This window comes from Paroedura picta, chromosome 1, assembly GCF_049243985.1.
Source record: "Paroedura picta isolate Pp20150507F chromosome 1, Ppicta_v3.0, whole genome shotgun sequence".
Taxonomy (NCBI): Eukaryota; Metazoa; Chordata; class Lepidosauria; order Squamata; family Gekkonidae; genus Paroedura; species Paroedura picta.
The window spans coordinates 136,056,778-136,073,756 of NC_135369.1; the positions used below are offsets into that span (position 1 = coordinate 136,056,778).

At 41.8% G+C, this 16,979-nt stretch overlaps 1 protein-coding gene across 1 annotated transcript in view; it reads right to left on the minus strand.

Annotated features, from left to right (window-relative positions):
- Positions 1–739: 739 nt before the first annotated feature.
- The window catches only part of SPACA1 (sperm acrosome associated 1), a 33,048-nt gene continuing 16,808 nt past the window's right edge, over positions 740–16,979 (minus strand). The window contains exons 6-7 of the mRNA XM_077349890.1: positions 3,284–3,404; positions 740–1,216 (exon numbers count right to left, since the gene is read on the minus strand). Of these exons, the coding sequence (XP_077206005.1) occupies positions 1,021–1,216; positions 3,284–3,404 (317 nt within the window). The 3' untranslated portion in view covers positions 740–1,020. The remainder of the gene's footprint in view (positions 1,217–3,283; positions 3,405–16,979) is intronic.

Sequence of the window (16,979 nt, forward strand, 5' to 3'; positions counted from 1 at the left end):
TTTAAATTAACAGTTGTTTAGTGGAGAGTTTTATGGTTACTGAGAAACAATTTTATCTATACTGTTGTATATTTGGCATGAGTTTTTGAAATAAACTTTTATAGTAAGGCTATTAATTCCAGAATTACTTCAAATCCTTTAAGCTTTAATAGCTTCTACTTTTTACAGCCTAATGTTTTTTCAGATGTTCTGCTGTAAGAATTAAAACATTAGCACTATTCATTATTCTGGGGAGCAAATATTCGAATCGGTGTTCCACCTGATCTATCAAAAAATGCTATAAAGAAGAGGCACTTATTCAACTAAATTAGGTACATATGTAACGATAAAAGCATAAGCACTATTATTCTCAAGGACATCTTTTTGTGATTGCAAATGCAACTGGAGTTGACATTTACAGGAGGGAGAAAAGTTATTTGTTCATCCTAGCATACAGGTAGACATGCTACCCTTATGTTACATCACTTTGGTTCTCCGTAAGACAGATTGGTGATACAGTTGAACTATGCAAAAAAATAAACGATATTCTTTATGCAGACCATGAAACATTCATCCCTGCAATCCAATACAAAGTTAAGCATACAAGGCCACTAATTTTTAACAAGCTTAGGGTGCACAGCTGTGTGTTCATTGCACTAGTATGACTGTTTTTAGGACACTGCAGGTCTGTAACAACAGCATCACAATCTCAAAGCAAGAAATACCTCACAGACAGATGCAGCAGCATGAATGTCAGGAATCAGAGTTCCACTGTATTTATTTTGTGAGTTTGGTAAACACCTCATGACAAATCTCATTCCTGGTTTCCAAGAGCACAGAGCAGAAGAGTCCCCCAGGACGCTGCCACAACAACAACTGAAATAAATATTTAAATATAGTTGCTGCAGTTTCCCACCAACCTTGTTCATAAACAAGATTTCACCAGATTTGCAAAAACACTTCTCAGAAATGGTTTTCTTAATATTTTTGGCATACTTTAATACAATCTCCTTTTTAAAAATAATCTCTTTCTTCTCCCTTCTAATTCTCTCCTTCTGCATTCCATTCCTGGTAGGTACCCCGTTCCTGAAAATTTTCTACTTGTGATATCTGAGAATTCTGTGATGTAGGAATTTGCCCTGAGTCTTCTGTAGATCTTGTTGAAGCGTATGAGGTGTGTAATACTTCTTCTTTGCTCTTCCAAATTTTTGTTTGCCAGAAGTTTTTTACTGCTTCCCTGCAAAGGCAAATCAGAACCAAATCAGAATCATATCTGGGGTAGTTTTTACTAAGCCTAGAGCCCGAAATAGATTCTAAGCGCTGAAAGAGGCACCCCCTGTTTGTTTCTATCTATCATGTCCTCTCAGTTCATACTGAACTAAATTTTTATATCAAAGTTTGCGTCCTGTGGCACCTTTAAGACCAAAAAACGTTTTATTCAGGGTATAAGCTTTTGTTTGCATGCACATTTAGCCTCTCTAACAGATGTTCTAAGTATTTTATGCTGACACTGAACTAACTCCACTGAAGCTTTTTTCAACTGGTCTTGCTTTGTAATATCCAGCTCCCTCTTTGTGTTGTTTTAATGCATTAGGACTGGAATTCACACTAATATATATGAAGTGAGCTGCCAGAGGGAAAGGGGTTGTGTGCTCAGGGTTAACCACATCATATGGTTGGACACAGGCCTCAAAGTGCAAGGAGTGAATCTGTCAATAGCAAGAGTCTATTACAGCCCCATGTGCTTTTTGCCATGTTGTTCCTTGTACATGGATCAGTTTCCTTCTCCTAACTTCGCAGAGTGTCATCATACCATTTCCTCTCCTCCCTTCAATTGCCTTTCCTAGACTTCCATGGATTCAGGATACCTTTATTGCCTGTGACCAATTAAACCATATCTTCCCACATCTTAAAGTGCAGAGCCATCCTTAATCATGAAATGATGTGAAGCCATTGTTTTGAATGATAAGTTCCAGAAAGGACACTGCTCTCTGAATGAGTCATTCAAATGGTAAACATAGGTTCATGTGTTTCACTTTAACTTCTTACCTAAGGTGTAAAATATGTCTATGACTGGCACTTTTAGGTATTTATTTTTATATTTATATACCGCTGCTCTCCAAAGTCTCACGGCGGTTTACAGAAATTCATAAAAAAATAAAATCCCATAAAAACCCATTAAAACATAATTTTCTTGCTGGGATCTGACACTTCAAGCCTGAGCCAGCACATTTAGACTTCATGCTATGCCTTGTCTTGATTAGTGCTACAATTCTGGTGTCGATCAGAATGTTGAATGGCTTGGTTTTAATATGGACATGTTGTTTTATATATCCTATTATCTCCCTCCATATCTAGAAGCTATCTATGTTAACAGGCCCCTTCCTCCATTTTTGTACTTGGACATACTGCAGAAATCTTTTGCCATCTAGTGTCATGGGCTAGCCTCAGGTCAGTGCAGACTCCTCGGAAGAAGAGATGAGCAGGGAGAGTTTGGCACAGGCAGGATCCCAACAGAGTGAGATGGAAGGGCAAGCTGCTCAAGACTCACAGCTGTAAATGCCTGCTGAAGCCCCTCAGCCTTGCAGCTCACCCCAGCCTTCCAGCCTGGAACCAGCCGAGGCTCCATAGCCTGTCAGTTTACCAGAGACACCCACAGAACAATGCAGGTAATGTCTTAGAAGTAAGCTGCAAACTAAAAGGCACAGTGCACAGTTATTGGCCCATCACTGCCTGCTTGAGACTGATGAGTCATCTCAGGATAACATCTATGCAAATAACTATTTAAGCATAGCTGGGATGGCAGATAGATGTGGATGCAACTGTGAATAGTGCTTGCTGCCACAGGCCTTCCTTGATTCCTGCCTTGCTAGATGCCTGCCTGACTTGATGCCTGGAACTTCTGACTTTGGATCGGGCCTGTTAGTCTTTGATTCTTGGATTGCTCTGCCTGCCTACTTTGACCCTCCTGGCTTTTGACAGCTTTCTCTGACCCTGGTTCTTCCAGACCATCACTGCTCTGACAAGCCAGCTTCTCTTGCTGGGATCTGACACTTCAAGCCTGAGCCAGCACATTTAGACATCATGCCATGCCTTGTCTTGATTAGTGCTACAATTCTGGGGTCAATCAGAATATTGAATGGCTTGGTTTAAATATGGACATTTTTATGATTTTATGGTATCATTTTTACTCCCCCGCCTCAAGCAGGTCTCTGGAGAGAGGGCATAAAAATTCCCTGAACAAATAAATAAGGTAAAAGTTAGAACTTACAACTGGGTAACGTAATTGATGCTATCTACTTACCAGTTAAGAATGATGAACACTATGGCAAAGAGCACGCCAACACAAACAATAACTCCAGTTATAAGTACAAACACCAGTACGATATCGGTAGCTGGCTTCTTTAACCTTCTTGTTTCCAGTTCTAAAGAAAAACAATAATAGTTTTAATGGCATTCTTATTAACCTTTTATTATATATATATATATATATATATATATATATAGCGATATATATAGCGATATATATAGCTATACCGAAGAATGCTACACCAGAGTCTGACTAAGGCCAGAAATAAACATGACACTAGCAGGTATACATACTTACACATGAACATTTTCACATACTCCTTGTCTCATTTAAACTGGAACACTACACATGGCAGCCACCATGTGTACAATAGCATGCAAGCTACTTCTCTAGTATGCTAACTTTGCACATGTACTACTTGACAGCCCTGCTCAAACAAGAGGTTGAATGCGTGGGTAAGTTCTTCTTTATCACTATCACCACTATTAAATCAAGTTTTAGAAGTTTCATAGGGAAAAGGAAACTAGATTAAAGGTGAGCAATTCTCTCACGAAAAGAATATCAAAGTCATTTTGAACAGTGTAAAGAAGCATTATTTTAATAGGCAGATCAGTCACAAAGCAGGCTCTCCTTTTCTGTAAATCCAGCTTAAACTGAGCTGAGAGTTCTGAATATCGTTTTATATGTACAGCCGGGAAAAAAGGCTGCAACATACCAGGAATAAATCATTAAAGGACTGACCTGGGGGGGATCAAACAAGTGAACATGCATAAGCACTTACAACAGTGGTACTACTTCTTAAAAACACTATCCTTTTTTTCAAACAATAGCAATAATACAGCATTTGAATGTGTATAGTTAAGGAAATAGTTAAGGAAACTGACCTTAATAAAGGCAGGGAATAATAAAACTGGAGCACAGAAAAGTAGTAGAATTTAAAGATACTTAGACAACCAGAAAATAACTTTAATGGGGTAAAAAGAAAGCAAAGGACTATAAGAACATAAGAGAAGCCAATGGCCCACGCAGTCCAACATGCTGAGTCACACAGTGGCCAAAACTCAGGTGCCATCAAGAGGCCCACCAGCAGGTGGAACACATTAAAAATATTACACTCATGTGTCAGCTACTTGACACGTGAAACTAGATAAACCATCAAGAGATGTTTTCATTTACCACACTTATTCCATATGGCTAAATACACCTGGCTACATTGGGCACTTGTCACCTTTTGAAACATTCTTTTAGGTTTGGAGATCTACATTAAGATATTTATTTATTTGGAATATTTATATCCTGCATTTCTATTATAGGTATGCATACAAGATGGCTCACAAATACCGTATATGAAAAAATTACAAACCACTTCATCCAAAACAACTGGAAAAGTAAAACAAATATTGTGGTGGCAGGTGCCATGGAAACAATATTATTTTAATTTGCATAGCCACTCATTTAAAAGTCCTAGTTGACGAGGGCCCCGCCCACTTTCTAAAAACCTCCATTCTCCCACCGCCTTCAACGGAAGTGAGTTAGCCTCAGCATTGCCTCTGGCTCCAAGGTCTGACTGTTCTCAAACACCTAAGGGGCCTGAACCCTCAGTGAACTCTACATTACAAAAAGCAGACATGCCAAGCAATATGAGGTTACAATTGCCTATTCTAACTACTTAACTGCATAATTATTAATGCAGATGTATGAATGCAAACAAATTGCAATTACATGAGTTTGACAATAATGTAACGTTTCTACTAGATCACCCTTATCTACACCCTCGTTAAGCTTCTCAAAGAAATCCACAAATTGGTGAGGCAAGACTTCCCTTTGGAGAAGTCATGCCAATTTTCCCCTCAACAAGTTGTATTTTTGCTTAATAATTCTATTTTTAGTAACAGTTTTTCTACTGATTTACCTGGAGCAGATGTAAGGCTAACTGGCCTGTAATTTCCTGGTTTCCCTTATATACTGATTGATATTTTCCAATAATCCAAAACAGAGGTCTATTTTAGTGACGTTACATATACCGGTTAAGAGGTCAATAAATTTGAATTCCTTAGGAACCCAGGAGACTTGGTTTAATTTGGCAGACAATCTTAGAATGCCATCTCTAATCATTTCAGTTGTTGCCATCTCTAATCATTTCAGAGCCAGTTTGGTGTAGTGGTTAGGAGTGTGGACTTCTAATCTGGCATGCCAGGTTCGATTCTGCACTCCCCCACATGCAGCCAGCTGGGTGACCTTGGGCGGTGGGGAGAGAGTGGTACGCCCAACAGCTTATATGATAGCATCGGCTGTTTGGCAGGCCCTTTAAATGCCTCTCCCCCCGCTTTCTCCACCAGTGGAGAGGTTCTCCGCTGCCAGAGAAGGCTGGCCATGGGAGGATTTAAAGGGCCCGCCACATCAGCTACTTGGCAGGCCCTTTGAATACCTCCCCCTGCTATCTCTGACAATGCCTGAGAAAGAGGGGGGGGACGGAAATCTGTAATCTGTGTTCAGTATCAATATAGTCAATGCAACCCCCTCCCCAAAATATTTGAGAATACTTTGGCTCTATTATCGCCTTTGAGGCCATTACAGTCAAAGGCAACTCTAACCTCAATCCATTAAGTGATCTGGTGAGGGTGGGGTCTGAGGTAGAGAGCTGCTAGAGCCTCTCCTCAAAAGAACTTACAAGATTGAAAACATTAGACACAGGGGTCCAATTTAGACATGAGAGTACCCAAAGAAGGTGCTTTCATCCTCCATTGTCTCCATTGGGGGAGCAGCACGAGCCCAGCAGAATGTCCCAATAAATCTCTGCAGTGAAAATGAGGGGAGGATTTCTGCAAGGCTAGTCCAGCAGCAGGACCCAGAAGAACCAGTGACAAAACCTCCCCCTCAATGAAATGTGATTCTGTGCAGCAGCCCTGTTAAGCTGGTATTTGCCATAATGCATTGTGATTACACACCATTTTACTCCAGAGAACAAGATACCAGAAAACTGTGAAAAGGAATCCTGTGCTTGCCACTTAAAGGAAGCTTCAGTCAGTAGGAGTTTTGCCTCAGTGATTAATGCAAGATCTGGCACCATCCACCTTCTGATTCACCAAATGATCCAAGGGTGTAACTATCAAACAACGGGAGGCGGGAGTCCAAATATGAGCTGTTTACCAAAAGATGACAGGATGTTCTTCAGCTGGGGTGGGCCATTGTTTGGTAGGATGCAGGGCACCTTTACTCTTGTCCATAATACTATAATGCTGTGCAGTATGAATTCTTCAAAAGTTGTTTCTTTAGGAAACAACCACTACCCACTTAATGTGTTATAAAGATTAAATGGTAAATGGGGTTTTGGAGATCTGTGAAACCAGCACTTGATTCTTCCAAAGACTATCTAGTATATGGGAAGATTTGTCTGTGGGCTATAAAAAATGGCCCCAGGGGGCACTATTTCCCCTACTGGGTTACTAGTGGTCTCAGAAGTTGCTACTTCCCCCACTGGACAGCTGCACATACACTAAATACTGGCTGTCACATGACAAGTTCAGATAATATCCATACCAGAATTGCTACATGGAAAAATAGCAAGTATGCCCACGTCATATTCTCAGCCTCTGTGGATCAATTTATCCTAAATGACAAAAAGGGACTTAACAACCACAGATATCTTGTTGATGAGCCCTGAGTGTCAAGAAATACTTTTGTTCCAGTGCCTAGGAGCATTTGGAAAAGCTAATCCCCCCCCCCTAACTTGGAAGAAAGAAACTGATGTATGCCTGTGCACAAAAGAAGCACAATTTAGATGTTAGAAGGAATGCTGAAAGAAGAAGAAGCAGACAGCTACTGCTGGAGGTAGCTGACAGATCCAGGACTACAAGATTTAGAGACTTATATGGGGAGGCAGATCTGCTGCCTTGTAGAAGTGCCTTTCTAGCTTCCACCTATGCAACACTCGTATATTTGTAAATAGACAAAACAAAAATCCCCTACATTCTGTTTGTAGTTCTGCTGGGGACGAAGCTTGAGGTCCAAGGCAGGTTCAGAAGCCTGCAATAACTGACGAATGCACGGCTAGATCTCATCTGCTGGATCCAGTTAGTTTAAAGTGAAACTGATCAATAGCGCACACTGGCGGGAAGATCTATTGTGGGGCTTTTGTATGTCAGTTAGGGTTGGTTGTGGGTTTCATTGGTTCAGTTTTTGCCTCTTTGTACCATCAAGTTGGGGTCACAATAAAGAGCTGAAATGAACCCCCAGTGTTCTGGTTTATGAACTCACATACCTAATACATTCCACCTCCAAAGGGAACCAACTGGGGTAAAGCCAGTTGATTTAGTGGTTAAGAGCAGTGGCATCTAACCTGGCCAGCTGGGTTTGATTCCCTGCTCTTCCACATGCAGCCAGCTGGGTGACCTTGGGCTCATCACAGCACTGATAGAGCTGTTCTGACCGAGCAGCGATATCAAGGCTCTCTCAGCCTCACCTCCCTCACAGGGTGTCTGTTGTGGGGAGAGGAAAGGGAAGGCGATACTATGCTGCTTTGAGACTCCCGGTAGACAAAAGTGACATATTAAAAAGCAACTCTTCTTCTAGATACTATTGGAATTTTTCACTGCTAGGGGAAATCATGTGCTTCTAACATCCAGACTGAGCATTCAGTTTTCCAACATGGCATACGGTCCTAATAGTAGAAAGGCAAAAAGTAACAGAACAGTAAAATAAAGCCTAGAAAGAATTCCCAATAAAGATGCCGTGTCCCTCTGCTCCCTTGCTCTGCAGATAACTTCATTTCAAGAACAATAGTTCTCAGCAGTCACTTTATCACCCAAAAAGAGGCCACAACCTAAAATATTTACGTGTTCAGGATGTTCTAAGCAAGAAATAACAATGACAGAGAGCCAGTTTGGTGTAGTGGTTAGGAGTGCGGACTTCTAATCTGGCATGCTGGGTTTGATTCTGCGCTCCCCCACATGCAGCCAGCTGGGTGACCTTGGGCTCGCCACGGCACTGATAAAACTGTTCTGACCAAGCAGTAATATCAGGGCTCTCTCAGCCTCACCCACCTCACAGGGTGTCTGTTGTGGGGAGAGGAATGGGAAGGCAACTGTAAGCCGCTTTGAGCCTCCTTCGGGTAGGGAAAAGCGGCATATAAGAACCAACTCTTCTTCTTCTTCTTCAATGGTGTATCAGATGAATCACAACATCAACCTCCGCTCTCCCCAACATAAACTCAACAGAAAAGTTCATTTTTAAATATGTGTGTTGTGAAAAAATGTTAATTTATTATCATTAATTTACTTCCTATAATTTTTTTTTAATCTAAAGCATTCTCTTACTAAAAAGGGAGAAGTAAACAACCAAATATCGTTTCCCTCCTATTTCAGGTCATTAGGGCATAAAGCTGAACAATATTATGCTGGACATCAGGGAATGACAGTGAGAAAGTATAGCTTTGACAACACTGCCATGTTATTACCATGGTCAGTATTATTCCCCCCACTGTAGATTTGGGGGTGTGGGGAGTCTGAGATTGACACCCATGATATGACTTCATAATAATCCTGTGATATATTGCACATATATTGAACATTTGGGGATGGGAAGCCAAAAGGTAATAGTTTATAATCACGTAATGTAATTCATTGATAATGTCCTCATATTGAAGATTAGGAGGGATAGGCAGTAAAAACCACACTGTATCACCATCTCATTATTTTAGCTGGAGGCTAAAGTCAAGCTTCCATAGCTTACAACAACTGTTTCACTAAATGTTTCAAGAACTCTCTCCTAGAATACAACATAAATACTGCAACATGCACGTTATCAAATACACCTAGACAATAGAACAATGACAAAGGATATATAGTTGTTTCAAGTGAAATTTAGTTGATAGTGCTCATGTTGCCATCTCCTGAAATCATCATGTATTCATGTATTCAAAAGAGACCAGTACGGTAAAAAATATCCTACATAGAACTTCCTTAGCAATGGAAAACATACTGTATATACTCGCATATAAGCCGACCTGCATATAAACCGAGGCACCTAATTTTACCACAAAATCTGGGCCAACGTATTGACTCGCATATAAGCCGAGGGTGGAAAATGCAGCAGTTAATGGTAAATTTACATTAATTGAGGCACCAGTAGGTTAAATGTTTTTGAATATTTATTTCAAAGAAAAACAGTAAACTAGCTTTGTAAGTGCAAAAGAGGGCCAGCAAACCAGAGCAGAACAATACCCAAAGTTGGCAACCTCCTACAACTACAACAGCTACCAAACTGGGAGAATGGACTACTCTAGCTACAACTGTAGTGCCTCCCTGCCAGAACAAAACACTGAAATAAAGAGCTGTAAAACTCAACACTGAAAGAACTGTAAAAATCAACTTTTAAAAGAAACGCAACCCCAAGAAGGAAAGGCAAACAATGCTGCCCCTCAGAAGAAAAGAGGAAATAAACACTAGGAGAAACAGTAAATCACAAAGCACCCTCAAAACCCACACGACCCCTCCCCACCCACAGATACCAAAAGATAAGTTTGGAAGAAGGGAAGGCAAAAGGAAAAAAAGATCAGAGTCCCTCAGTCAAACCTTTGCTATCCTAAAAGCAGCCAGAGCAACCTTCAGCTTGCAAGAGGTTTGCAAAGCAATGTAACGATTGGCTGGCTGGGAGCAGGCTGTTATTTCAATTACCGTATATACCTGCGTATAAGCCGAGGAGGACTTTTTCAGTGTGAATACTGTGCTGAAAAACTCAGCTTATACACGGTCGTTAAACTTGCCAACATAGTTAACCCCCAAACCACTGATGAATTAAACAAAGATGCCATGCTAGCATCTTTGTTTAATTCAGTGGTCAAGAGTGGCGGGCTCTAACCTGGACAACCAGGATTGTTTCTCCACTATTTCACATGAAGCCTGCTGGGTGACCTTGGGCCAGCCACAATTCTCTCAGAACTCTCTCTGCTTAGAGGCTCCTTAAGGCAAAGAAAGGCAACAGTATAAAAGCCTCCTCTCCTTCTTCCATTCTCTTGAATGGAAACAAACAAACCAATATGAGAACCCATCTTATTGAACTGCTTGGTTTCTTGGGCTTTGGTTTCTGTATCTGTTCTAAATTATTTAAAGGCTTTGTACCAAATGGTTTTACTTCTGTTTCTAGTTTTGCTCTCAAATTTTCCTTATGTTTATTAAAATATTTATACTCTGCTTTTTCTCTTGGCCTTAGGGTTTTATTGGCCTTTAAATGTAAGAACACAGAAAGAGCCCTGCTGGGTCAGACCAGTGGTCCATCTAGTCTAGCATTCTGTCTCACATGGTTGCCAGTCTGTTATCTGTAGAGCCAACCACAGAGCATAGAGGACAATGCCTTTCCCAGTTTTTGACTGGTATTCAAAAGTTTACTGCTGCTAAATGTAGACGTTCCCTTTAGTCAACCATGGCTCATAGCCACTGATAGGCATATCCTCCATGAATCTGTTTAATTGCTTTAAAAAACCCATCTATGCCTGTGACCATTGCTACAACCTCAGGCAGCAAGTTGTACATTTTAGTCACGTGTTCAGTAAAGAAATACTGCTTTCTGGGTTTTTTTGTCCCTGTTTTATTTTCAGTCCCTTTACTAAGAACTTCCAGCAAACAGCTTGCCTTCTCATAGCTGCAGCACACTTTGGAAACATTTTCATTGAGCTCTCCACTAGGACCCCAAGGTTCTTCTCATTCTCAGCAAATTCAGCATATACTTAAAGCTGGGATTTTCTGTTACAATGTGCATCACCTTACACTTAACTACAAGGAACTTAATTTGCCACATTGTTGCTCGCTCAGCCAATTTGTGGAGAGCTTCCTGGAGCTCTTCACAGTTGGCCTTGGTTTTCACTGTCCTGATTATTTTGTGTCATATACAAACTTAGCTACAACTCTGCTCACTTCTAGTTCCAGATCATTTATGAATAAATTAAACCACACCAGCTCCAATACTAATTCTTATGGAAGTCCACTGCTCACTTCCCTCCATTGAGAGAACTGTCAATTTATTCCTGCCCTTTGCTTCTTATCATTAAATCTATTTTTAATCCATAAGAGACCTCTCCTCTTATCTGATGACTGTTGAACTTACTTAGGAATTTTTTGGTGAAGTACCTTTTCAAAAGGGCTTTTGGAAGTCCAAGTGCATGAAGACTATCAGATCACCTTTATCTACGCTTGTTCATTTTCTCAAAGAACTCCAAAAGGTTAGTGAGCAGGACTTCCCTTTGCAGAAGCCATGATGATAACCCCTAAGTAGGTTTGGTTCCTCTGTGAGCCTAATAATTCTCTCTTTAATAATTCATTCTACTAATTTGCCTGGGACAGATGTTAGGCTAACTGGCCTATAATTTCCTGGTTCCCTCTGGATCTCCTTTTAAAAATTGGTGTAACATTTTCTACCGTGACAATTTACACATGTTGGTTAACAGACTAACAATTTCACATTTGAATTCCCTAAGAACCCTTGGATATAGGCCATCAGCATCAGTTGCTGAGGCCTGAGTATATGCCCCACATTTTCCACTTTGAGCTTCCTCGATGGAGCTTCCTCCATCTTTCTTTAGCCATTATGATTATTTATTTCATTTCTATAATGCCCTTTCCCAATGACACAGGGTGGCTTACAGATGAAAACCATCATCATCATCATCATCAATTATGAAAAAATATTAAAATTACAAATTCTAAAATCCCAGTTGCTGCATGCTTCATCTCTGTTCTGGGGGTGGAAGAAGGAGCTCATATGCCCTTCCAGCAATGTTCTAAAGAGGTGGGTTCTTGGTTAGGGAGGCCAGCAATTTGATGGTCCCTGCCTACTTCAACCATAAGCCTGGTGGAATAGTTCTGTCTTGAAATCCCTGCAGAATAATGTAGGGTCCTCTGGGGCTCTAATGTTATTCAGCAGAGTGTTCCACCAGAACAGGGCCAGAGCCAAAAAAGCCCTGGTCCTGGTTGAGGTGTGTTTTATTTCTTTAAGGCTGGGACCCTAAGCACATTCTGATCACTAGACTGTAATGCTCTTGGGGATTAATTTTTTTCATCCAACTGCCAAAGTGCTTATCTCTCCAGTTTCCAGTTTTGATGGCTTTTCATTCCCGATTGTTTAAAGTAGCCTTCAAGCCAATGCTAAGAGTGAACAGATTGAATAGCTTGCATAAATACACTGAAAAACAAAATGCTTCTTCCTATTGTATTCTTTAAATAAGCTTTCATTGAGGAGAGCCACTTCATCAGATGCAGGAGGTAGGCCTTCAGTTGGGAGATAAATGGGCATAAGGGAAAAAATAGGGGGGGGGGGTTAAAACAGTAGAGGCAAAGGCAATAAATTGTAAGATGTGTATCTATGACATATTTATGCAAGATTCTATTGTACACTAGAAAAGCATAGCAGAATTTCACAACAGCAGCAATAAATTTCAATGACTTGCCAAGTTTAATTTAATGTATATGGCAGAACAGCAACCATTGTCTTTATTGAAGTCTGGTAAGACAGAATTAATCAAGGAACTTGACACTAATTGAACAGTATCATGCTGGAGTCTCCCTTTGAAATTCCTTTGTTGAGGAATGATGACTGACCTGAGAGCTGCCATTCTTCAGCAAAAGAACTTGAAAGGGAGACTCCAGCATGAAACGGGTCTATTAGAAACCATCAGGGAGCATGCCACTATCTCATCAGGACTCTATAAAGACAATGATTTCCTATCAAACTACAGGTGTTAAATTAGCTTAGTGGGTCCAGGAATGTTACCACCAAACACCGCTGTTGTGAAATGTCACAGTGTTTCCCTTCGGTACAACTGGACTGGCATAGAAATGTCATAGTCAGCTTTAAGATTGTCAAAAGTTACAGCCTAGGAAGAGTGAATGTGCTTAGGGGGAGAATGGGGTTGCACTAGCTGGCCTCACTCTTACTTCAGCATACATTTGCTATAACTTGTGAATAAGAAGTTACACAACTGTGACCGCATGGTTGACATCAAATCAATCAATCAATCTGGCACCCTTGCAAATGCAGGGTCCTGGTCATATCTCTTTAAGCAGGTCTGGAGAGACAACCTAGAAAGCTTCCAAATAAATAAATAAATAAATACAGAGAACATAGAGGCATGCAAGGGTAACCCTTCACACACTCAAAAACTCTGTTAACTGTCCTTATCCCCCGCAGGGCTTTACGCTCAGCGGGGGAGAATCTCCTGATCGTTCCTGGCCCTAGAAAAGTGTGCCTGGCCTCAACCAGGGCCAGGGCCTTTTCGGTCCTGGCCCCTACCTGGTGGGATGAGCTCCCGGGTGAGCTGCGGGCCCTGCAGGATTTACCAGCTTTCCACAGGGCCTGCAAGATGGAGCTCTTCCGCCAGGTTTTTGGTTGAGGCTGGGGTCAGCGAATGCCAGCATCCCCCCCCCCCGGACCTAGTAAGTTAGATCTCCTCCCCACCCTCCCTGCCGCTCTGATAGCAGGGGATGGGAATAATGAGAGCTTCCGCCATGTTGGGATTGTTTTTAAAGTCTTTTAATGGGTATTTTAATGGGGATAAGACTATTGTGACCCGCCACGAGCCTACAGGGAGTGGCGGGAAATAAATTTAATTTATTATTATTATTATTATTATTATTATTATTATTATTATTATTATTATTATTATTATTATACTGCTTTTTATTGCCCTTTGACCTCACTGTGTACAATTTATTTGGATGACCATGTATATGTAAGTATGCCAATTGTGGACATACTTCATATATCTGATGATGTGCGTCTCATCCATGACAGCTTATGCCACAATACATCAGTCGAAGAGCCAATGCAGTGCAGTGGTTAAGAGTGGTGGATGCTAATCTGGAGAACTGGGGTTGATTCGCCCCCCCTTCACGTGCAGCCAGCTTGGTGACCTTGGACTAGTCTCAGTTTTCTTAGGGCTGTTCTCGCAAAATACTTCTGTCAGAGCTCTCTCAGCCCCACCTACCTCACAGAGTGTCTGTTGTGAGGAGAGGAAGGGAAAGGTGTTTGTAAGCTACTTTGGGACTCCTCTGGGTAGTAAAAACAGAGCATTAAAAAAACAGCTATTCTTCTTTAAGGAGCTGCATTTCTCTTTTTTGGCTATAAGGCTCCTTTTGCTGCTGAAGCAAATAGGTTACCCCTCCCCTCAGCATTTGAAAGAAGCTCCTCCTAGCTTATCATTTTATTACCAACCTCAGTCATGGAGGCAGAGCACTGACAGCTGCTGCTGCTTTGATCAGTAGTAGCATAGCCCTGGATCAGGGGGGATTCCAACGGTCACTCCAGAAGAGTGGCACCCTTTCTTTCTCCTTTTTGGTCTCCACCAGACCAGGAGCCATTCTGACAGATTTCTGCATTACTCACTGCAGGGCCGGATTTACATGAAAAGAGGCCCTAGGCTATTCAACTTATGTGGCCCTTTCACTTTGCATTTTTAAGTTTGTAAATTACATGAGAGATAATAAAATACATCATTACTGTGTTATATATCAATATGTTAAATGAAACATGTTGTGATTGGTACTAACCTTTATAAAAATGTGGAATATAGGCCCCTCTTGATATTGAGGCCCTAGGCTGAAGCCTAGTTAGCCTATAGGAAAATCCAGCCCTGACTCACTGTCATCTCTCCCCCCTATTTCTTGCCTGTAACAGTGGCCATGTTCAGACAATCTAAAATTAACATATTATCAGTAGAAAGGGAGATTGTGGCTGCCAACTCCATGTTTATCCTCGTGTCCATTGGAATGTATATCCAGTTTCCATGAATGTATCAATGTACCCTTGCCTATACAAGGATCTATGAATACATTCTAATGGAGGGGAATAAGTCTGGAGTGAAATTGGCCACTGGGTTTTCACTTCTCCAACACAAACAATCATAGTATGTGGTCCAAAAGCAGCTGGTGGAGGAATGGTTTTCATCATCTGTAGGAAAACCCAATTTTGACTAGTTCCTGGGTCAAGAGAAGAAGGCTATGTTCCAGTCTCCTGGGTCTCTTGCTTTCCCCCATCATAGGAAAAAGAGATGTCCATCAGTATGCCAGATTTGTGGAAACAAAGATTAAAAAAGGGTTTCCTGGGAAAGATAAGATGTCCTAGCATAGAATTGCTATCTGAGGATGGCAGGAAGTTGTGGGAGTGTTTAGTCTCTCCTCATCATCAGCAAAGTGGGTGAATCCTCTACAGCAGTGACCTCCAACCTTTTTATCACTGGGTACTGGTCAACGCTTGACAATTTTACAGAGGCCTGGAGGGGGGGGGTAGTCTTTTGCCGAGGGATGTCGCCACTGCTGCCTGAGCCCCTGCTCTGCTTGCTTTCCTGCCGACACCCTTAACTTCCCGCCGCCCACTGGGCAGCACTGCAAGCTGCAGCTGCTCACTCAGTGCCACGCCGTAGGGGAGCCCCAGATATGGCGGCCGCCAGAGAGCACCAAAGGTGGCAGTCTTCAAGCAAAGGCTGGATACACACTTTTCTTGGATGCTTTAGGATGCTTTAGGGCTGATCCTGTGTTGAGCAGGGGGTTGGTCTAGATGGCCTGTATGGCCCCTTCCAACTCTATGATTCTATGATTCTAAGGTGAGCCAGCAGTAGAGTGGCAGGGAAGCCCCTGAGGCAGCAGCCAGGGAGGAGGATGAGGAGGAGCTGCGGCCTGGTACCAACTGATCAACAGACCAGTACCGGTCTCCGGACTGGGGGTTGGGGACCCCTGCTCTACACTCTAAACAGCAGTCACTACCACTGACATTTCTTATTCCATAGCAGGCAGTGAAAACAGCTAATGTGTCACATGCACTTTACAGGGAAACGATTTGCAATGCAACAGCCTCTGCCTACAAAGGAAACAAGCTGAATTAATGAAACCGCCACTGCAGCATTGCCTCAGCCCAGCCAACTGTCTAGTGTTCATTGCCATTTCTGAAAACTGGCCAGCTGCTGCCTCCACCTCCTCTCCTGTTGTTGCCAGCACACTCACTCACACGGGTGACAGAACAAGAAGCACACTCTGGATCTTGTCTGGCTCTGTCTTCACATGGCAAGAGGAGAAGAATCATCCCTTTCACTTACAACACACTCCTTCCCCCGCAGAACTATTATCAGAAAACATGAATAAACGGCCTTATGTCACTGGGTTTAGCAAAAGCAAGTCAAGAACCAAAATAGGCTGGAGTATGGAAAAGAGCTCTGGTGCACTAGAAAGGGCAGGTGCAGAATGCAATGATTAACGAGTAGGGGATTTTCCTTGCAGTGACCAGGAATTAACTGAAGAAAAAAGAGGAAAATGTGCTTTCAGTCTCTGCACAGGAGACTCAGCAAAGGAAGCCATGGCCTTTCGTTTGTAAGCTGCTAATGTTATGGAGGGCACTAATACATAGGTCTGCAGTAAGTTAGAAGCAACTTGATGGCATGTAAAACACACACACATGAGAAACAGGATCTGTTTGTTGAAAATTCATAGAAGAAATCCCATTTATGGAGAGTTTGTATTTACTAGGGCTTTTTAAAAACATATGCCCTGTTCTTTTCCCCATCTTCTAACTTATCCTCACAACAACTCTATAAGGTAGATTAGGCTGAAAATGAGTGAGTGGCCCCAATTCACCCAGTACTTGGTATGACAGAGTGGATTCGAACCTGGGTCTCCCAGAGCCTAATTCAGCACTCTAAACCCTACATCAC